This window comes from Melanostigma gelatinosum, assembly GCF_949748355.1.
Source record: "Melanostigma gelatinosum genome assembly, chromosome: 4".
In the NCBI taxonomy this organism is placed as follows: domain Eukaryota; kingdom Metazoa; phylum Chordata; class Actinopteri; order Perciformes; family Zoarcidae; genus Melanostigma; species Melanostigma gelatinosum.
The window spans coordinates 17,343,837-17,368,279 of record NC_136637.1 but is presented as its reverse complement, the minus strand read 5'-3'; the positions used below and the strand labels follow the sequence as shown (position 1 = coordinate 17,368,279).

The following is a 24,443-nucleotide window of genomic DNA, read 5'->3' as shown; positions in this document are numbered from 1 at the left end:
CCTTTAGCCAAGAATGAAATGTTTTGCAATGCTGAGGAAGTTCTATGACGTTGTATTTATTCTATTTTACAGTCAGATAATAACTCAGGACAGGACGCGCAGCTTCTGTCTCTTACTGTACATTTGACTGTGTGGACATTCTCAAGGCTCTGCAAGGTTCATGAAAGCTAATGAGTGTGAATCTTTGGATTTCAGGATCTCGACATCTTGGCTCCATGATCACAAGGTCCCCACCTTTCCTGTTTACTCACGACTAGATGGACGCTTCTTCCTGTGTGTCTGGGACAGCTACCGAGGGATCATCATCTAATCACACCTCTAAGACTCATAGCTGTGCGTGTCTGTGTGTCAGTCCCTGCAATACTTCTAGGATTTGATTTTGTATTCAGTATTTATTTAAATGTATTACATTGAGCACCAGGACAGGTTTCCTGTCCTGATTGTTTTGAATTTTTCTGAATTTCTTTTCATTCCAGAAACAGGTTAAAGGGCCGGTAGTTTGTTGTTTTAAATCTGGTTGTTGCAACAACTCAGCCTGGGAGATGAACTTTTGCTTTCGGTTTAGAGATGCATTTGAGATTTAGATCCAGAGAAAAAATATGGGAAATGATTTGCTCACATTGTTTGCTGAGAGCTAAAACACCGTCAAGCGTTGTCATTGTACAGAGGTATAAATATAAACAACAAAAGATTGACGGTAGACACACAGCTTTCTTGTTGTTACTGTACTGTGCTGTTTATTTTGCGTGACAGGTTTTGTCCCATTGGGAACACGTGTAATCTGTTGTATACAATTACTTACTGTGCTGCTAAGCACATACTGCACACCAAATAAGATAATCTGCTCAATCGCTGCCTCCGTTAGAGGCTGATACGGTTAGGGATTCAAATGGGTCAATGGGGTCTCTCGTGATTGAAGTACAAGTTCGTTTTGATACACGGAAACAAGAAGCGTGCTCTCTGCGATTAAATGGCAACCTCCCAAAGAGGCAGATGGGAGGAGAAAATAAAGAGGGGAGTGAGGGAAACGAGAATGGAATAAAACCCCGGGCTCTTTGGAATCAGAAGTAAAGACATGAGGACGACACGGATAAAGGAACAACAGAGAAATGAGTGTGTTAGAAAGATGGAGGAAGAGGCGGCGCTGGAGGGACAATGTAGAGCCAGAGAGGATCCGATGATAAGACAACGACACATAACACACGCTGACAGGTTCAAGTCCCGTCACAGAAGACACCCAGAGTAACAGATCGACTCTTTCTCTGTGTAAAGAAACCGAGACAATACTTTGAAGATCAATATCAGTATAAACTACACGTTTCCTGCACGAGACAGTTGTCCAATTCGTACTCATTTCAGCATCGGTCTGTTAGTTTCTCTGACACAGAATGTTATTGACGACGCACAGGTTTGAATTCAAAGCAGCACACTGACTGTTCCACTGACAGCGAGTTGAATTTTGAGGACTTTCTTTGGCCATGTGAGTGAGTTGTTTGAGGTAAGAGGAAGACAAGAGTTCAGGCATTGATCGTGAATCAAAGTTCCCTTGGACAACATGTTTGAATGTTACAATCTCAGAGGAAAGTATTAAATTCCCACTTTAATTTAGGATAACAAAGAGAAATGAATTTTGCTCACTTTTCATGGAGCAGATGTTCGTTTTTCTGAACACTTCCAGGATTTATCACCCATGTTGGCCTTAAGTTTAGCTTAGTTTCCATTGCCTTTATTACTGTTATCATGCATTCTCCTTCATTCGGGCTCAGACTGCATCGCAACAGCTGATGTAAATGTGCTCGTCGACAGCGGGACAAAGCCCGTCACCTCAGCTATAGCTGCACCGCTGCTCGCCCCATCCAATCAACTTAATGGCACTCGTGCACTTCACTGACGTCATAAAGAGGACAAACTACCCCAAGTTAGTCATTTATCATCCTCATGAGGACCATCACCCTCGTCCCGGTACCTCTGCGTCTATAACTGTCTGTGTCTCCCCCTTGCCTTCACACACTGCCCTGTCTGTCTGTCTGCCGACACCAGTTATGGATGACGCCGGCCATATATCTCTCTCTCACACACACACACACACACACACACACACACACACACACACACACACACACACACACACACACACACACACACACACACACACACACACACACACACACACACACACACACACACACACACACAGTCGGTCATTTATGAGAGCGTCTGGTCCGAGTAATAAAAGCCCAGTGTTCGACTCACAGAGAGAGTGAGGGAAAGAGGAGGACTATTCAGTGTGATTCGACTGGAAGTGTTACGATACACTTTTTAGATCGTTTCCTACCCTGCAATGTGGAGCATGTGTCTTTTTTATGAAGTCTTTTTCTATTGTCTCACTGTGGACTGCACAGCTTCCTGTGGTCTCCTTTAAACGACAACAATAGACAATGGGAGCCCCGAAAAAGTGTGCTTGCATGAACGCAAATCCCCAAACTGTTACGTTATTCATGCACTGAAACCACACACACACACACACACACACACACACACACACCTAAACCTAAACAGGTTAAGGCAGAAATAAAGGCATGAGCAAAGACTGCAGCATACAAACCTGCACATGAGCACTTTGCAGGATTTAACACACATGTACAAACACAAACACTGACATGAAGACACTGACACACAGCATGGGCTGCCAGTACCTGCACACATGTTCACCCACACACACACACACTCTCCCCTTCCTCTCACCTTTGCAGTGATGACAGAGTTCTTGTGGTAGAAGCAGCACAGAGCGGCTGTCAGGGTCTTGAGGTTGCACCCCTCCGACATTCTTGTTAACTTTTCTTGACTGCCTGGACTAACTGGGGTAACACACTGCTGCCTGCAGCCAGCTCACTTCAGCAGGAAACATAAGCTCTCGTCACCTTGACTACACGTCCAAAAACTGTCAAGTCCATTCACGAATTCCATTTGCCTCTTCCAGGGAAAACTTCCATCACAGAGTCACACACACGCTAAAGTGAGCTAAACAACCTGCGGTGTGGTCCGACGTGATGTAACTAAACTACAATCAGTCAGAATCTGCAGGAGGTCCCGCCTGCCCCATCAGGAGGACTACCGTATCTATCACCCTCCTCCACAGTCCCCCCGCAGAGTGAAACCCTCCACTGCTCCCTCAGCTCTGGAGATCCTTTCTCACACATCCCCCCCCCCTCCCGCCCCTCCCTCCTTTGCCCCGCCCCCACAAGCTCCATATATGGGTGAGAGAAAGACCCATGTGATCTGGTGTGAGCCAATGGGGTGTGGACGAACTGGGAGTAGCCCAGAATCTCTCTCCTGCTCTTGAAAACATATGGATGATGGATGGAGGAATATAAACACAGGCACATAGATAATAGTGCATATTTTTGCATAAACCACGAGGATCTTATAATAACTCGCCCGGACTAAATATCACTCTGTTACTTTTGATTCACTTGGGCTCAAGATAATTTGCCTCTAGGGCTTAAACGCATGATTATTTTCTCTATTCATGAATCTGACAATCATGTTGTTGATTCATTGATTAGTTGTCTCCTCTATAAAAAGTCAGAAAATAGTTTAAACTGCCCATCACAAGTTCATATATTCAAAGTGGACCTCAACTTCAGGGCGTTTCGGTCTTTTACTTGTCATTCAGTCGGTGTGTGAAATACAGTGGATCTCCGGGGGTCTGAGATCCCTTGATTGACACTTCAGACCCCCGATAGCCTCAATTACAAAATACTCTAAAACCACAAGACAATTATTTGTTGTTCGCAATTGTCACTAAAAATGTCTTTCTAAAGCTTATAATGCCCAGCAGTTTTCATTACGCAAACTGCAAAACATGTATTCACTGATATGAATAGTGAGTGAAAGAGATAAATGACACAGCCAGAGGGACGGGACCACCGACTTGTCACACACTGTGTACAGCCATGGTTCTTTCACTGCTCTCCCAAACTACCTCGCTCTTCTTCTAGTTAATGAAAGAAAAACTAAAAACAGAAAATACCTCACTCCCTGTGTTATTTTACTCCAGAAACTAACAACCACGTGAAAACCTTTAATGGCAAATGGCTGTAAGTTCAGTCACTGTACTAAAAAGAAACTAGCTGTTGGTGTGTGTATGTGTGTGTGTGTGTGTGTGTGTGTGTGTGTGTGTGTGTGTGTGTGTGTGTGTGTGTGTGTGTGTTTGTGTGTCCTACAGAGTGATGCTGATAAATAGCTGGCCGTTTGTGTTAATTAATGACTACTGAGCAATTACACCCACACACTAGTTAAGTGCCACAGCTTTCCCACCAATTCTCTCACACACACACACGCACACACACGCACACACACACACTCAGAACATAGACAATAACGAAAACAAGCATGTTGACACACAAACCAGTAACATCAACAAGGACACACACACACACACACACACACTGAGGGTGACACCCCAGCAGCAACCAGTTGAAGGAATATTCTGTCGCAGGAAATGGAGCCACTATAATTACAGTGTGAACTCTCTGAGGATCCACGGAGGAAGTACATGTCGAAGATTCCCTGGGGCAACACACGCACACACACGCACACATACACACACATGAACACACACACTTCTGCTAACCACAGCAGCCCCAAATCACCAGCTAGGCTAAATGTCCACCTTAAAATACACATATCCGTCGCTCCAGGAATGCTCTGGAAAAACAACGAGGGACAGAAATCGGCGGGCTGAGGTTCTATGTTTTCTATTTCTATCTGTTTGCTGTTTCTTTAAATGAACTAAAGACAGCCGAGCTGTTTCAGCGACCTCAGCAAGTTACATGACATGGGAGGGTAAAAGATGTTTTTGTGTTATAAAATAGTATTAAATGTGTAGGTTTGTTTTTCAGCTACTTTATTGTGTCGTGTAACTGGTATATGAGAGAGAAATGGTGAACATAACATCACCTGATTATTGACACAATCAGCAGTTATTGAGCCACATTATCATTCATCATCACATCCTCTAGGGACCATTGATGTCTGTACTAAATGTAATGCCAATCCATCCTATAGTTGCTGAGATATTTCAGTGTGGACCAACCATCATAGTCTGATCAGAAATACTTATTTCACTCTATTTAAAGGAGCCTACATGGTAGAAAATAAATAAAAAGAACACAGCAAAATGAGTCTGTGTTTCTGCAACATCGGGGGGGTAAGGAACTACGGTAGGCTACATTTAGTCTTGTTACTGTAGTAAAGTAGTTGTACTTTCTTGAGTAAAGAAGAAGTTCACAGGCCTGGGCAAGCACTTACAGCACAACTATCCATATGGCCTGTTGTTTTTAATGAGTATTATTGCACCCATAGTTTATGCTATTGTATCATCATACCCCTTCCCCTCCTTTTTTTAAATGTAATGCAGAAACGATGACTCAGAGTACATTTTAACTGAACTTTACTTATTTTAACATGATTAAATTGTATTTTTGGGAACATAACTTTTACTTAAGTACAACATGCTACGAGCCTACTTTTCCCCCGCCGCTGGTGTTTTGTAATAAAAAAAACATTCTTACACATTTCTATGAAATTGTGTCTGGTGACAACTATTAAAAGAGCAAAACATGCTGCAGAATCTTTCAACCCGTCAACTTTTCACAACTTTCCAACAGTCTCCATGCTACGTTATACAAATCAAGCAAATGTTGGCGCGTTGAATACATCCTGTGATTTACTGACACACTTTATAGTCAGTCAATGGTTTCATATCAGTGTCTGCATCAGTGTCCTTCTGTACCAGTGAGGCAGTTTGAATAGAGAATGAATGTCTGTGACACTGCTGTTCAGCCCCCTGGGTGGTCTGAGTGTTTGAGTGTTTGAGATGGGTCATCGATCAGTGATGGACTGTGATCTTGGTGACAGACATATTGATTTGTGCAACGTGACGCCTCCACTGTGTGAGCCCTCAACGCGTCGATAGAAATGTGTGCTGTTGGTGACAACAGAAAGCAAATAATCCACAAGTTCTTTTTGGTATTCTGCTTCGAAGTAAGTTACAATGGAGTCCTGGAGGGGATGCTATGGAGTGCATAGATACAATGCATCTGAAAATGGTTTCTTGAACTGGATTTTGGATCACAGATTTCCTATATTTCATCATGGGGAACATTTACGGAAAGTGGAATAAACATTTTGTCAAAATACATTCAAACTGTCTGTTTTTTCCTTCCACACAGTAAATCAATTCTATGTGTGGTTTACACTCGTAGGTTAGACTCAGATGCTGAAACTAATCCCTTCTGTGCTGCCGCTTAAAGCCAAACTTGCTCGAAAAAAACTCTTTATACCTTTTATTAGCAAGATAATATTAGTTTACACTCGAACTAGGACTTGGATAATTCCGAAAGCACGATGAGAGAATGCACATTTGTTTAAGTTTTGATGATAGTTTAATACTTTCACCTATTTTGCAGCCATGAGAAAGAAATCCTAAAACTGACAGATGCGCTGTATAGAAGGCAAGTTTCACCAAAGCAACACTTTAAACAACATCATGATGTATAAAGCATCTGTGTTTAGATAATAACTCGAGAAACATGGTTTACATTGTGATTGTTAATCTACGGAGTCTGACGCATGAAACGGATTATACAACAACATTATTAATAATAATAAATAAATAAAGTGAAAGACTCTTAAAGTGGAAGTTCATGGCTTCTTTCAAACAAGTTGATTATTCAGTACTTCTAAGTTCAGGAGGATAACGCTGATTTCTAATGAAGGAAGCTTTATTATATTTTGCACCGTGTGCATTATATATGACGCTGAAGCAATCTTCTTAAATTCCCCCCAAAATTCAGTTGAGTGGCTGATTGTTCATTTACTGCAGCGAGCCGCTGGCTTGCTGGCCAGCTGCCTGCTCTGCTTATAGGCTGACAAACTGGAGGATTGATTGGTGAGCAGCTCATTGACTGGCTGACTGACGCGCCCGCGGGCCGGTTAGTGGAGCTGAATGGTTGGCTGGCCGCGTGACCAGCTGGTTGCTATTTGAAGTCCTGCTGGCTTGCTGACAGACTGGTGTGATGATCCTGATGAATGTCACACTGCTGTTTGGACTTCTAACTGGCTGAATGACTCCCGGCCCATTTACAGCTGTGGGGGTCTGTCTAATAGTGTAGTACCTCAATCTGACCACTAGAGTGTACCAGAGCTCATCTCTACCCTCAAGCACATCAAGATGAATTCATTTCATGAGTTAATTGAAGTAGGTAAAGACTTGAATAGATGTTTTGATCACGTAGCTGTCTGTGTGTGTGTGTGTGTGTGTGTGTGTGTGTGTGTGTGTGTGTGTGTGTGTGTGTGTGTGTGTGTGTGTGTGTGTGTGTGCGTGCGCACCGTAAGCTGTTAAATGTCATCATTTTGAGAGTTGAAAGCTTTTGCAACATCCGACCACACACACACAGACACAGAGCATTATTGTGTCTTAAAGCGCTCTCATGAGAGAAGAGCAACTTGATGTTTTCAAGTCAAAGACAGAGTGGGAATGAAAGAGAATGAGCAAAAGAGGGCGATTCTTTGAGAGAAGAAGAGTTGTTTTCATCCTGAACTACAGAGGATCAACAGCTGCACTCTCTTTCTTTTTTTCTGTGTCTCTTTTCCCAATCAGCCAGTTTGTTATCAAAGAATATGGTAAATATGGAGTATTATACTCCCACCTATTGTACCAGAAAGTATTGTGTTCGTTATAATAGAAAGACAATTTTCAGGCCATTGATGGCTGTCTAATATATACGTTTTCAGCTGTTCTGTTTGTTCAGGACTCTCTGAGCGTCGTTTGATCAGATTTGATAAGCCAACAACCCCCACAACTGGTTGAACTCTAACTGGTGCATAAACCAGTGGAAAAAGACAAAAACACGAATAACTTCATTTCTGATGGAAAATAAACAGAAATGTTCAAACTTGCTGATTTTCTTTGTACTCGTGCATCTCATCGCTCCGAGTAAGAAGCTGAGTCATAAAATAAGTTTCTGCACCATTAAGACTTACTCTTAAGACTTTTTGCTGAATTCAGCGCTGCAGCATGCAACAAGCTCCTCTTTGTAACATGTTTCTGAATTATCCGGTGGGAACTTTGTACCAATAGTTCCTAATTCCCCTCACAGACTTCACTCGGCCTGTTTATTCCCCAACAAGTGTAGCAAGTTTAGCTTGACATGATTTAACATGAGCCCCACTGACGAGTACATTTGTTCGAATACAACCGAGTATCTGGTGACACATCAGTGTCTATGCTACTTTTCTCTGCATTATATGTAAATAGTATAAACTGCTACATACATGCGTGTATTCATAGAACAGCTTATACATTCAACCCGCTCTCTTGTGACATAAAAAAGGGGCTAAATTGTGATTTTTTTTTATGTTGTTTCTACTTCCTTTCAGGGAGGGGAAACTAGCGAATCACACAATAAACAGAAAGACATCAAACAGCTCTGGAAATGAGACTGTCCACGAGAAACTGGCTTCCAGTCAGACAAGAGAGGGATATCTTTATACGATTGTTCTCCACAGACACTTCCTTCCCTGCATACATCCATCCTACACATTTCTACTACATAACCGATGGCCTGATCGCACCAAACAATGCAAGGCTCACTGCAGTTCCCGCACTTTTGACCTTTCCACAGGATATAACACAGATTGTACTGCTTGTGCGTGTGTGTGTGCGTGCGTGTGCATGCGTGCATGGACATCTGTGTGTGTTTTCATCCACAGTGGAAATGCAAACACACCTGGAGTACCACAGCTGACAGCAACACTTTCACACATATTATGGGATACAGTAGCCCTATTTGCGGTCAGCACACACACACACACACACACACACACACACACACACACACACACACACGCTGTTGACACTTGCACACAACCCTAATTTGACCAAAGAAATACACACAAGTACTGTTTGTCCACGTGTGTGTGCAGAGTTGAATGTGTGTGTGCAGAGTTGAATGTGTGTGTGCAGAGTTGAATGTGTGTGTGTGTGTGTGTGTGCAGAGTTGAATGTGTGTGTGTGTGTGGTTAGCTCCTACATGTTCTCGTGAGAAGGACTGAGTTTGCTTTTCAGACTGAGGTGTCAGCATCCAAACGTATGAGCTCACAGATGGAAAGGAGTGAGGGATGGGAAAGAGGGATGGAAGGTAGGGGAGGATGGAGAAGAGAGGAGATCAAGAGAGAAGAAATGGGGACGCCTCATCTAAGTACGTGTGTGTAGTGCGGACTACTTTGCACTGATGGGTGTAGTGAACACTGTTTCAACAATGGTTTTCAGGTTTAATAAGATCATGCGAGAGATCATAGTTTAGCTTCACTTTGTCAATAAGAGGTCCGTGTTTTATCTAGTTTGCATTTCATTTATCTTCACATGGGGAAAAAGAGTATGAAGCTCGGTAACATTGTCAGTAACAGCGCGAAACCGAAAACTGAATCTCTGCATCAATACATGAATTGAATAAATGTGTTTCTCTACACGTTGCTTTTTTCCATTTCTGGTCTTCTGGCCCTCCGATTCAATTTTGGTGAAATAACTAAATCAATATATTTGCCGTCATAATGAAGCAGACGCTGTGCAGGGTGAGTACAAGAAGAAAGCCAAAGACATCAACAGAGAGTGAAATATAGAGAATATAACATATTGTATGTCAGCGAGATGATATTGTGATAAGTGAAGGATGACTTCTCTGTAATCACCTCTCTTAGAGGGGGGCTCAGGTGCTGTGTGTGTGTGTGTGTGTGTGTGTGTGATTATGATTTACAACCGTGTGACAGCCTAAGCACAGTGGCAGACCTATGATTTAACAGGTGAATTATCCTCCTCTAGCCCCGGGGGGATTGGAGGAACGTCTCCTGTGAGCAATGTTTACATTGAAGCCTGCAGAAAACCGCTGAATATCATTTCACGTCCAGTTTCAGTCCATTTCGTTTCGATGGATTCAATCACTTTTCTCAGATTTTTGCTAAACGTCTTGAACTTCATTTAACCAAGCAAAGGCTGCCTTGAAGTACAAAGTATTCTCACAACAGAGTGGAATCTTAAAAAAAATACCCAGTACCACCAATACTCCTTCCTACTACATAACGAGCAGACTACGACAATGACAATTGATTGAATCAAATTGAAACTTGTGGCTGTGTTGCACATAAAAGGTTGCTTGTGTGCATCTTATATCTTTTTAGGGTTCAACCGGTCCCAGAGATACTGTAAAAGCCCAATAAATATGTGCAACAACCAGACGACTCGACGTAACGTCTTGTGTGATAAGAAAAACTGTCTGTCTGTACACATGTCCCACGAGCAAAATGTCCACGAAAGCGTCTGCAGGAGTTTAAAACCAGCACAATCCAGCCTTGTTTGTGGTTCCAGCAGCAATAGTAGCAATAGTAGCATTCTGTAAATAACAAACAAGCAGATTTGTCGTTCCTACCTTCACATAGTCCACCGTGGCGTCCAGGCCGGCAGCAGGCTCCCTGGGGAACAGAGACAAAGACATGGTCCTGTTTAGTGAACACATCTTGCTACTGGACCCAAACTGCTCGCTGTTGATCTTTAGTTCCTGCTGCAAACAAACTGCTGAGCTGGCTGTGTTATGTCCAGGTGGGTCCCTGTAGCTGGTGCTGATGCTGCTTCTTTAGAGCTCTTTAGGAAATGTTTCAGTGGAGCCGCTTTGTTTTGAAAGGTCCAAATGGATGTCACTGGTCATAACACGTGTCCATGTTAGACAGATGCTAGACCAAGAAGGCACAGCTGTAAAGCTGGCGTACAGTTGACTGTAATGGCAGTGCTGTCCTGACTTCAGTTGTTTTCTGAAAGACGGAAGTCGAGTGGAACCAAACCTCACACTGAACTGCTTTAAATCAGAGTCCCTCTCTTACTGTGTCCCATCTGCAGTCTGTCTCTCACTCTGTCTTTCTCTCAGTCAGTGGTAAACATGTTCACTGCCTGCTTGACTTGGCCTCTCTCTCTCTCTCTCTCTCTCTCTCTCTCTCTCTCTCTCTCTCTCTCTCTCTCTCTCTCTCTCTCTCTCTCTCTCTCTCTCTCTCTCTCTCTCTCTCTCTCTCTCTCTCTCTCTCTCTCTCTCTCTCTCTCTCTCTCTCTCTCTCTCTCTCTCTCCTCCCCCCCTCCTCCCTCCTCCCCCATCGCAGCCACACGCCTGCCCTTCAGAGTCCACTGACAATTTCACAGAGAGGTTAGAGCACACACATAAAAACAGCAGCATTTTCTACTTCAAAAAAAATATATATATATTTTTGCAATTTCTTTGATTCCTTCAATAATCCAAAAAACAACCACATCAGACAGCAGTCTGGAATCTGTTCCCTTAATAACAACCTCTCGCTCCAGTCTCATTGGCTTTTCTTGGACACTTTTGTTTGAATGTCAGAACACACAGAATACATGTTCTTGAGTGTATACATGTAGCTCTGAGTCTCTCTCTACAGGAGGCTTACAGCCAGGGGCTCAGGGAAAGAGGTAATTAGCTCAAATCCCTGACTACGTTACCAAGGTTGGTAGTTTAAATCCCTTACGCCTACACTGGTGTTCCCACGGGAATATTAGCACAGTCCATTACTTACCAAACCAAATATGTTTAGCTCTCGGCCCTCTCAGTTTTAACGCGGCCCCCAAATAATGAGTGGGATTAAGTTATGTAACTAAACAGAAGACATAGACGGTGGAGTGCTCAGGCCTCTCCATCAATCTCAGAGTCTGCAGCAGAGTTCACTCTGCAGAGCTGAGGAAGCTCAGTGAATGGCAACCGATCCTGTTCCAGGTCGAAACAGCAATTCAATTTGTATTCATTACTTCATTTTTACCGCTGCCGAGGATGAAGGAGACAGACGATGATGAGGAGGAAGAGCGCAGGACGTTTCTGTGGTCTCAACCGGACATTCAGTTTGACACTGACCACACTCACTGTAGTTGCATGGGTTGCTTTGTTGGACTCCACGGTGAGCTGGACCTCTTGATTGGCCCCAAAACCGTCACCACCCCAACCACCACCTGCCCCTCGTAACCCCGTCTGAGGTGGGTGAGATGAGAATCACCACATACCAGACAACACCCATGTGAACGCTGCTGTCGCCGAATGTGCTACGACTGAGGGAAATTCCCTCTTCTCCTCGGGGAGGTCAAAGGTCAGGCTCACAAACAGAGCAGCAGCCCTGGAGCTGATGGAGATTCATGGAGTTTAAACCCAGGACGTCGAGTGAAAGGATGACGTCGTCTCCGGCCTGCATCTCGATGAATCTGTATTCTTCCTGATAATGTTTAGTAAGCCTCACTGCAGCCCCAAAAGAACTGCAACAACGTATAGTGAGAGTGAGACACACAAGCTGACCACAGCTAACTTCGCCTTTTTTCTGCCCATATTGCTGAAACAGCATCAGAGGCTGGATTTTTCTGCTCCTACGACCACAAAACTGACCTGCAACACAGACGGAGACAGAGCTCTGAGGACAGAAGGAGTGGAAGCGAGTGAGAAGGGGAGGGAAAGAAAATAACAGAAGTAGGGAGGGCAGAAGCAGGCAGCACTCGCCACAGTCTTTTTCTGGCTACTGTTGTTCTTTGCGCTTCACCACACAATACTCGACCACAGCTGGCTTTAGCGAGTGACTGCACCATATTTGTGTGTGTGGGAGAGAGCGAGAGAGAGGGAGGGAGAATGATGAGCAACATGCAGGGTCTGCAGGCGGCCTGCAGAGGTCAGTGTGTTTTCATAATGAAGAACCACAGACTTAGGATCTGCTCTTAATAACTGTTTCCAATCCACACGATGAACCTCTGTACTGAAAACCTGTAAACTATAAAGATTACCATACAGTACAGTACACAGTACAGTATGTTTCCTTTAATGTATAGTAACCTGACAATAGGATTGTTTGTGAAGCTGGTCCTCTTTACGGAGCCGGCCGCCATGTTCCTACGGTAGTCCAGAAGGGACAAACCAAACACTGGCTCTAGATAGGGCCATTGGCGTTTTGGTGTCGGCCACCATAGTTCTCCTGCACGGGACAAGTTTCAGTTGGTTGCAATAGATGCCTCCAAATCCTAAACATGGAACCTTTCAAATGTAAAATAAATGTTTATCTCCGGAGCTGAGTCTCTGCTGACCCCATGCCTCTTCACCTCACATCCTCCTTGTATTTGCAGCACTAAAGCAACCTGCTGTTTTTTCTATCAGGTGTGTCACTAGAGCAATAAATCATGTGACCACGTTTGAATTTTTAGTTATAATTAACATATACATCTTTTGCAATTTGAAAGAGAATACAGTGTAAACAACGGATGTAACAACTGCTAAGAAACACATTTAAGCTCTCGGTCTGATGTGATATGAAATAAAAGGAAGAAGTTAATCCAAACACAATCAACAGATAAATGTGTCCGTTTCTTTCACAATATAAATGAATCTGTTGATCTCTTCCCCTCTCACTCCTCTTTGCTCTACTCCTTTCCACTCTTCCTCTCTGCTCTCTCGTTTTCCCCCCCCCCCCTCCTCCTCCTCCTCCTCTCCTGGTGGTCTGCTGAGCTGCCCACGGAGGTCAACAGAGAGACAAACCGACCAATCGGAGGCTAGTGCAACATAAGGTCGGGGGGGGGTCATAGGTCAGCTGACAGCATGAGCAATGGAAAGTCAAGACCGACTGGCCAGCGGTTGCATACCTCAGAGACACACACTGAGACAACTCAACTGTGAACCGTGTGTAGCTTCAAAACAGCAACAGTGAGACGCTGTTCATTATTTCGCCACCTGCGCAGGTTGAATTTGACCTGGAAAAATTGTCCTGCTGTATGTCAGCAGTGTATGAAATGTATCCAGCATGGAGGCAGAAATATGGAGCGGGCAGACAAAGAGCTCACAGTAATCTGTGATCTGTCCTGCCACACCCTGACCTACAAAGGTAACCCAACTACTGGGGGCTACACACACACACACACACACAGCTGGCTACATCAGATACTGTCTGTCGTAACTCTACACGAAAGATGGAAAGATGGGAGGACATGATGAAGAATGAGGTGTGCATGTTCCCTCTGAAGTTGAGCTAACTGCTCCACCCCCTCAGGGCTCTTTACGGACTCGCCTTTCTCCATGCGACTCCAAACTCTCCTTCTGAAGAAGCAAGCTGGAACATCTTTTCAGTCCAATAGGTCGTTTTGGTCTTAGTCGACTAGGATTTCATACTGAATGACTCATGTACCAGAATCTTATGAGCACATTTTTTGGTAAAAACAGGCTTTGAAGTGGTGCTTTGTGGCGAACTCATCGATCAGTCGAGTGTTAGCCGACTAAGAATTTCCTTTCTGTTCTGTTCATCAATAGAGACAACAGCATTAGCATGTTTATGTGTGTTTATACATGTGTTTACCTGTAACCATGACAGTCATCGATGATATTTTGGACCAGCGGAGAGGTCATGGGTTGATGGGCGGGTCCAGGGACCGGTGACGCCTTCCCCCAAGGTATCTGTTGCGTGTGATTGGCTCTGGGGTCCCACGTGTAGTTCCCGTGGGCGAGGTTGGCCCCACCTCTCTTGCGACGCGGCAGAGTTCCGTGAATGGAGACTGGCTGGTAGGAAGAAGTGGACTGCTCTGATAGGCCGCTGCCCTGCCCTGGAGGGAAACTGGGGAAGGGAAAACGACACAGGGGGAAAGAGAAGAATAAGACCGAAGCATAGAAGTAAATACAGTAAAACACTTTGAAGACTATTCTTTGAGAAAAAAACCCGCACGGGATTTTATCCTTTTTAAAGCTTTAAACAAGTCGACACAGGGTATAAATGTGATGCTGTCAAACACTTTATTGAAGTCTTTTGATGCTGCTGACTGTACACAGACGAACATTTAAGCTATGTTCACGTCTCCTTAACGTCAAATGGAAGTATTGGATGTCTTGTGTATTCTCTTGTAAATATTTTCCTCTAATTCAGCCTGACATATTTGCCATTTAGGGAAAGGGTCAGGTTTCACTTAAATTATGGTTTGTGGGTCTGAATCGAGAAAAAGTAGATCTAGTCTATTTGTTTTGTGATCATCTGCTGATTATTCCAACTTGTATTTGATTAAACCACGATCTCAAATATCCTAAAACCTGAATTGCCCAACAGAGAAAACTACACGCTTGTTTAACTCAGGCAGACCGTGAATTCTGCTCAGACTCTTTGAAGACCCGTTTTGATTGTGTGTCAGTCAGCCAACTCACCCAGGTCTGGAGCTGAGGAGGTCCATGGAGGAGGCGAGGGAGGCCTGGAGCCCGCTGGAGGAGGTGTTGCTGCTGGGGACACCGAGGGAGTTGGAGGGGACTCCAGGGTGTGCAGTGCCTCCTCCCAGGGAGTGGTGTGCATGGAGGGACCTGGGCAGACTGGCAAAACGCCCCTCTGCCATCATCCTCAACTCTGGAAGGAAACGCATATAGAAATGCAAAGTCAGACTTATTGGACTTGAGTTCAATGAGCCAGCACCTCAAAGCTTTGGATTTGAAGAGTTGACCTCAGTCCTTCCACTGAAAAAGTACTTTACTAAGATGATAAATAGATAAAGAAAAGTAAGAGAATTGTGGTACCACCAATACACTCACATACTTCACATCAATCAATTATGTATTGTAACACCATGCACAAAACTGTTTTCTTTGTTTTGGAAAAATTGAAATAGGAACTATTTAGCTTGGAAAGCGATCACTGCCCCAGTACTGCACTGTTTTTAAGACTTGATGTTATCACAATATTTCAGTGAGATATTACACAAGAGATATTTCAGACAGTACTCAAAACATTCCAGACAAATATGAATAAAATGTGCACTCAGAAACAAATGTATATGTTTGAACTCGTCCTTAGGAGAGCACTGTTGCACTGTACAAGAAGGATGACTTGTCAACCTCCCAAGCCGTAACACCGACTGGAATAAGTGGAGTCAAACAGATGTTTCAGCCCGTCCAGCAGTTGTAGTTTTTACATGTTGCTGGGCTCAAAGCCAATAACAATTTCACCAGACGATGTGACCTTCCGCATCAGTTTCAACAGGCTCTGAATGTCACACCATCAGGGAATAATGAACGTTCTTTACATACCAGCATGGCACTGACAACCAGCTTCTTCTGTCTTTGCTAATGGGCTTGATCAGACAGACGGGCAGCTTGAATGACTGTGCATAGAGATGAACCGGACAGATAGGTTGGCAGTGATGAAAACAGTGGACAGGTTCTTGATATATTCCCCTGTGATGATGACTGGACAGCACGCTGTCATCTGCTCTGAATCCCTCACCATGCAGCAGTTAGTCACACTGTACAAACTAAAATACCATCAGCTGACAGACACGGCAGTAGACTGGATGGTACGAGATTCCACAAACCCTCCCTGTTTCTAATCTTAGCTAAGAATCTGACATGAACAGCCACGCTGGTGTTTGTTATTGTGTCTCTATTTGGACAACCTGATTACGATCAGAGAAAGCAGGCAGCAGAGGAAGCGGTGGGGGCTTAGCTGTGGAGTCAGATGATGTCCGCCCTGAAGAAGAGGCAATGTTTTGAACCGAGGCGATCGACACGGCCCCTGGTGAAAAATGGTTTCAAAGGCAGATGATCTGTTGTCAAAGCTGTGAATTACTTTCACCAGGTTCATTGAATGTAAATCAATTATTTCCTTATTTGATGAAGTTAAATGTCATTAGTGGCATTCAACCAGATAAAAAGATCAATTTCTACATTAAAGTAAAACCAAATCAATGCATTAAAAAGTCACATTTAAAGTCCACGCATCAACAGAAGAGGTTAAATAGACATGACGTGTGTGCAAGTGTGAGCATGATGAAGCGGGTTCAAGTAAGGCCAAAGAAGTGGGACATGCATTCTGTGAATGGGCTCAGCGTGGTGGTATAGGACTGTAACCAGATGTTTACGTGAGGACGGAGAGAAACAAGACTTTCACTGATATAAGAAACCACGGGTGAACTTGAGTTTCCGGCTTGAAAGGAATACTCGTGACATGTTGGTTTTACTCCGCTTGTCTGCCCTCTTGCTAAATAGATAGGAGGTTGTCCAGGACCTGTTGAGTCTAGCTTAGCACAAAGACTGGGACCTCAGGGACACAGCTCGCTTTTACCAAAAGAGGAAAAATATGCCTTTCAGTGGTTCTGAAGTTGTCCTGTTTACGTGTATATTGTAGTTGGTTAGCAAGCTAGTTGATCAAAGTCTTTTTGTTCCCCGTTTCGACCTGTCCATTACAAACATGCGATGTGTGACTAGGACCACTGTGCATTAAGACGTCACCTTTTCATGAAGCCAGGCTTGTTGTTTCCTCCATTGTGCTAAACTAAAGTAAATATGTCATGAAGGTAGCTCTGCACTACATGCACAGGGATGATATTGATCTTTTCATCTAACTCCCTGTTAGAAAGAAAACATTCCCCGATATGTTGGGAGTATTTCCTTCAGGGAGTGGAGTGAACTGCTTTTCTGAAAAACTTGTCGACACTTCTGCTGCTGTACAAAGGGGACTCAGTACCAGTACAGTAGTGGATAATAGAAAATCATGAACATATATCTCATATATATGATGATCAGAACATATGCATGTTGACATCCTCTGTGATGTGGTTGGGGTTTGATAGCATTTTATCAAACCAGTTAAATAAATCGTTTTTTAAAAGTCTATTGACAGATATTGTTTCACAATAAAAGCACCATAACTCTGGTCTGTCCATTTGTGATTTAAGAGTGCCTTTATTTCTCTTACAAGTGACCTTTTTCCAAGACACGGACAGCACATTACTCACTCAAGTTTTACTTTGGCAAGTTACTTACAATCTGTGTATTGATTAGCGACAGCTGCTGGTAATGGTGGTCATTTCAACTGGCCGAAGCAGCAGATGAAATGCAGAGCCCTGCGACCTCAATGCGTCATACAAGGCTCTGTTTGTCAAACAACAAACATCAAGGAGAAATCAAATGTTGAACAAAAGATCTATAAGCTTCGGAGCTTAGTGAATACAGAAAACCTGGAATATAAAGTGGAACTAAACCCAACTTCAGCAGGAGGTCACAGAGTCACCAGCTTGTGATGATGATGAATGTCAATTAAAATGCAAATAGAGGTTTCGGGAAAGGAACAGCTGTCCAGCTCAAGACTCTTCAGCGTGACGAGTAAAGGTAATACACACACACACACACACACACACACACACACACACACACACACACACTGTAAAAGTCCTGCTAAGGCATGCTGGGTCAGAGTGTGGATTCCTCTGAGGGGCAGAACGACTCCAGGGGAGGACCTATTATAAGACCCTCAGGGATGGTCAGCTCTGTGTGTGTGTGTGTGTGTGTGTGTGTTGATGTGTGTATGTGTGGCCCTGACCATCTGCCAGACACACACCCTCATCTACAGAGGAGAAAGGACTGCCCCTCACTGAGTGAAAACACAGACAGACAGCACTTACGCACATGAATACTTTGTCGATTAATCTTATGAATAAATTATTCATGGTAAGAGCGAGAGGAAGTCATTTCCACTTCGAGGGAAGGTGTGAAAATCGTACTCACTGTTCTCCTTTAACCTCGCCGCTCTCCGTCTTACCCATCTACTCCCTGCACACTATTTCCCTTTTATCCATCTTTTCCCTTTCTTTCTCAATCTTTACCCCCCCCTGTCTGTCCATCATGATGTCAGCTCTTCTTTTGCCTCCTCACTTTCTCTCCTTCATTCTATCCTTTGTCCTGCCACCTCTCGTAATAATAGACTTTGCTCTTTTTATTCTCCTCTTTCTCTGTCCCTGCATCATCCTCTCCTCCCTACAGCTGTTCAGCACCTTGCATCTCTCTCTCTCTCTCTCACACACACACACACACACACACACACACACACACACACACACACACACACACACACACACACAAAGAGAAAGAAGGAGCTCTGGCATTTCCTTCACCAAGTCTATAAACAAAGGAATAAAAAGCTATTTTCATTTTTAAGTTAGTTCGTAGTTTGTTTGGGTTCGTTCCCACAGTGAGTTAACTGGTAATCTGCGTGAAGCATGACTATTGTTGCTATGCTTACATGCAGTTTAATGTAAACAACCTTCCGTAAGGCTTCAGGATAGCAGTGTTGACTGGAAGTATGTTTGAAAAGTACTGATATAGCGTCAGGATTAGGGAAGCAAAACTCCCGCTTCCTCCTTAGACCATGTGAGACGTGTTATTTGAAGCACTTTCAAGATTTGGATCGGCATGCAACTCTCTTAAAAAGTCAAAGCTACAAGCCTGTGTGATCAAACAGGAGGAAAGTAAAACAAATGTAGTTAAGACACAACCAATCAACAAGTTTCCAAATCTATTGCTGGCCTCATTAATGGTGAGCTGAACTCATAACACAGTCAGCAGTCTTTTACTTTCCAATTCTCTGTGTCAATGTTCGATGAATTCAGCGAATACAGTTGGTTTTGTTAACACTTACAATGACGAAGCATATAATTAAAAGATATTCTTGCATTATTCCACAGACTACCTTGATTCTATGCTGAGGGAGACGGAGGACGACCTGATCATCAGACGGACGTCGTGTTTGTTTCAATGGGTTTCTGTTCGGCCGGATTGTTTCTTGCCCTAACTCGTGAGCAGCGACTGACGCTGCGCCAATGTCATCTTCAGTCAAATCAGAAGCACAGAAGTAGCGGCTGCAAGGAACGGTAAACTTAACGTTTGTCATAATGATCACATCAATTTGACAATTTTTGAGTTATATTTGTAAATCAACCTACAAAAACCCTTTGTAGCTGATTTGATGTGATTTATGTAGCCAGCTTTTAATGAAAAGATGTGGACTATAGCCCGATGGGTACAGGTACAATGACATACGCAGTACATATACTGCAATACGATCGATCTCTAATGAGCTAATATTTGGTTTATCAGGCTCTAGTGGTCAGCAACTCAGAGGTTTTCAACCAGGCTTCATTGAGAAAAGCATCAAAAGAAAATTGGGGGGATTTACATTGGCAAAATACTCCAAGAACCAGCGGCTTCCCCGCTGATATAGACACCTGGCAACCAATCAGACGTATTTTCCTTGACCATGGCACGAAAGACAAAATATTGTGAAGAGAGGTTTGCTGTGTCACCCACAGCTGTGAAGACCTTGGGTTGGGAACACCAGCACACACTCACACACAGATACACAAGGCCTTGGGTGGGAAACAAGCGCAGATTAACAGGAAGAGGAAGTGGCAGTATAAACATTTCGACGGCAGCCATCTCATTATAAAGGATTACTGCCAATAAAACAAATATCTCTCTTGCTTCCCTTCCTCCTTTCACTATGAACCTAATTATACCTGTAACTATGTGTCACAATGTTGGAGGACACACACTTTCCTAACAAATTCAGTTTCATGTAATTGAATGTTTCAAAGGTAAACTCTCTCCCTTTCTCTCCAGCTAGCCATACACATGAGTCAGGAGTAAGTGGGCTTTGTGGTTAATCCACTGAAGTAGCGGTTTTAAAAACTGGCCCCATGGACTACTGTGCATGTTGAGGATTTAGGTTTGGCTGAAGGAATTTTAAAAGTCCTCTGGTTTACACATTACAAAACACACTCTAACCAATAATATGATTTATAAATGAAATGGAGTTAAAACAGCAACGGTCACATGTTGCATTACACACAGTATAGGGAGGACAACACCAAGATGTTTGGGAATAAGTGGTTTCCTCTGGCGGACTTAAAGTGTCTTCCTGCTATGGCGCAGACACACACACACACACACACACACACACACACACACACACACACACACATGCACACACACACACACGCACACAGACACCAGTGCATTAGCAAAACCACCCCTGGCCAGAAGTGAACAATGGGAACAACTGTCACATGACCGCTGTTTAGAGCCTGCCTTTGTTAGAAAGAGAGAGAGGTGTCCTACTGCGCTCTTCTGTGCGTGGGCCCACCAGTGTGTGTGTGTGTGTGTGTGTGTGTGTGAAGTATGTGTGCAACATATTAATGAGGCTTTTATTAAATCCCACAGCAGTAGCTGCCATTGGTTCCTTCTGAATCTCTCTCTCACACACACAAACACTCGCCACCTACCCTCAGTGTGTGTTTACTTCATTTGTCTGCAGTGACAGAGTGACTGTGTCTTTGTACAGTCACTGCTCATCACACTGTGAGACAAGTCAGTCACACAGAAGAAGAAGAAGCAGTCGGCTGAGTCAGTCAGTGGTGGAACAAGTATTTAGTTGCATAATTAAGTTAAAACAACAATAGTACCATGTAGAAGTCATCCGTTAGAAGTCAGACATTTCACACCGAATTTCCTAAATGTCTTTAATCTGTAACTTCTAGATGCGTATTTGCTTTCTTTCAGACGGTTCGATGAGAAGATCAACACCAGTCTTTTGTCTGTATGCTAAATATGAGGCTCGGACCAGCAGGTGATGACAGGACTCCAGGAAGTCAATGGCCTGGCCAAGAAATAGTTCCAGCACTTAACTCCCTGTGAAACCAGAACTTGTCATGATGACGTTTTGGTTTATGGATTAGACGGGACATATGGTCTTTAGAGGTGCTGGTAAATCAGTTTCCAGTCTTTATTCTAAGCTACGACACCGTCTCCTGCCTCTTGTATCTATCTGCATTGACAAGAAAGCACATGAGCACATTTCCTTGAACAAAAACAAGCTCCAGATTTCAGTTTCTGGTACCAAATGTCCAAATACTCCTTTCAGATTACTGATGTTATTCATTCGGTATACTGCTGGATGGTTTTATCTGGTTCTTATTCTACGTGCTCATCATATACTTTGTATATGTTGAATATTTGCCGACATGAACAACATTCTCCTTTGAAATGAAGTAAAGTCTAAAGCACAAAGTTGTACTGCTAAAGTTAATATCGCAAAATGATACTCAAGTAATGGTCTTGATAAATAGATTTGTTTTTTTTACTTTCAACCTTAGTTGGTCAGACTACAAGTCACATAGTGTTGATTAGCTGGCTGGACCAACCACCTCATCCCACTGGGGCAAGTAACACAACACCACACACACACACACACACACACACACACACACACACACTGACACTGCAAGTATGCGACCATCTCAAAGTTAAAGCTGACCGCTGTGAATCTGACACAGACACGTTTCAGCGTTAATTAAAGGTTGAATCTCATTGGCTTGATTCTTGACACTATGGGATTCAGACCCAACACTGACTAATGTCTGCAACAACCTGCCGCATGTGTGTGTTTATCTGCACAAGACATCAACACACACACACACACACACACACACGCCTGCCTCTGTCATCATCCCGTGGGTGGCTTGCTGTTTAAAGATGTGTTCTCATCACTGAAAGGTCACAGTTTCAATCTGAGCAGCAGTCATTCATCCTGTCAAAGTGTTTCTTAAGCAAAGAGCCGTTTGATAAGAGCCTCACACCGACTGCTTTAGGTCCTATACTACAATACATATTGATGACTTTGCAGTGGCATCACAACCTATACTTTATCAGTTTGACTGAGAGGAATAAACTTCTATGAAATGTTTAACTGTGACCTTAACCTAAACCTTAAAGGCTCAATCCCAAACTTACTCGAAAACAAATGAACAAGAATAAAAACCTTGATGAAAGCTCTTGATCTTATCTGTCATATTTCATGTAATTATTTCCTGCTGGGGTTTCCACAGTTAGCACCACCAATCCCAGCAACCACAGTCACACCCAGTGTCTTGGGAAGGCAACGCATTGCTCAAAAAAGTCCCCGAGCAAATCGAACTCACTTGCAAGCTGTAAACAATTCAACCAAAGGGGATGGAGAGAGGGCCCGCTGAGAGATGAAGAGGAGGCATGGGAGTGTGGTGAAACATGCATCTGCCGCAGAAAGAAAGGAGCATTTTCTATTTCTAACTTGTAGTTGAGATGATGAGAAGTCAGAAGAACTGAGGCGAATGAAAAAGCTTCCAGAGGGAAAAGATGTCCATCAAGATAACTGTCTCCACACATTCCTACACACATCTTCTGCATATTGATGCAGAAACACAGATTTGTATTCCTTACCTGTCAGTGTGACCTCCTGTTCCCGCTCTTTGCTCTTCTTTATCGTTTAGATTGATATCCCTCTGTCAGAATGATTCCATGTCATAGTTTGTTTGAATGACTTGAGTTTGCTGACCGACTGGAAGACGACACACTCGCGCTCCTTCAGACAGGCAACAACAAGTAGCACTGCACAACCAGAAGCCCTGCCCTCATCTCTCTCCCTCTCCCTCTCTCTCTCTCCCTCTCTGGGGAGTGATTTGCGAGCACCCAGCCCCTCCTCTTTCCCCACAGTGTTTGGGAGGAGTTTTCTTTCTTTCTGTTTTAGCTGAGTTGTCTCTTGCCCCCCCCCAACAACCCCCCCCCAACTCCTGAACAAAACTCCCTCTGCCCTCCTCTCCCCCACTCAGACCTCCTCCTCCCTCTCCTCTGTGTACCCTGCACAGCCTCATATTTCATGCTACAAGTCTTTTTGTTTGTGACCTCTTCCACCAACTGCTCTGGTGCTTAGAGAAGATTTAGATGTGACCGAATGTGGCTAAATGCAGAGAGGGGATGAAAAGGAAAAACAAAAGAAAACGTATCTTTTGCATGGTTGTGACACGTTTAAGCAACTTGAGGTGCACTCGAGACTCGTGGAGTTGAACTGCTTGACTCAGAGTTGAGTGAAACATAAATCGGCATCGCAGTTTAAAATCTACTTTGAGTGATCTTATGACAAAGCTTTCAAATATGGAGGGCACGCTGGCAGATCACATTTCATCTGGTAAAGTAGATGAAGCATGTAAAAGAGCTCTACATCAGGTATGAGGTCATGTTGAGTGTGTGTGTGTGTGTGTAAAGTTTCCACAGAGTCACGAGGTCACAGCAGGGCACACTACCTTCATCATCATTTTCATCATCATCATTCTTACATCTTTATAAACATTTTTGTTTCTGAAATAAAGTTTTATCTAACGAACAGAATAGCAGAATATATTTATGCAAATTAAACCACCTCTGTATTGTCTAGAGTTGATAGCACCCAGACACGTGCATGCGTGTGCACATTTTTGCGTTTCCTTTCTGACAATACAAGGAGCCCATCCTGCCGCGATGAAAGCCGAGATGATCAGATGGCCCGCATCGGACACACACACACACACACACACACACACACACACACACACACACACACACACACACACACACACACACACACACACACACACACACACACACACAGAGAGATGATGCCGCACACACACGTAGGTCTTTTGATCTTAAATACTGTGTATTATTATTATGATTATTTTCATATCTTATCTTTTTGTTTGTGAAACACCG

At 43.6% G+C, this 24,443-nt stretch overlaps 1 protein-coding gene across 1 annotated transcript in view; it reads right to left on the bottom strand.

Annotated features, from left to right (window-relative positions):
* The window catches only part of bcar3 (BCAR3 adaptor protein, NSP family member), a gene marked incomplete at its 5' end in the record, with an annotated part of 56,736 nt that overhangs the window by 14,657 nt on the left and 17,636 nt on the right, over window positions 1-24,443 (bottom strand). The window contains 3 exons of the mRNA XM_079267969.1: window positions 10,491-10,533; window positions 14,437-14,691; window positions 15,270-15,462. Of these exons, the coding sequence (XP_079124095.1) occupies window positions 10,491-10,533; window positions 14,437-14,691; window positions 15,270-15,462 (491 nt within the window). The remainder of the gene's footprint in view (window positions 1-10,490; window positions 10,534-14,436; window positions 14,692-15,269; window positions 15,463-24,443) is intronic.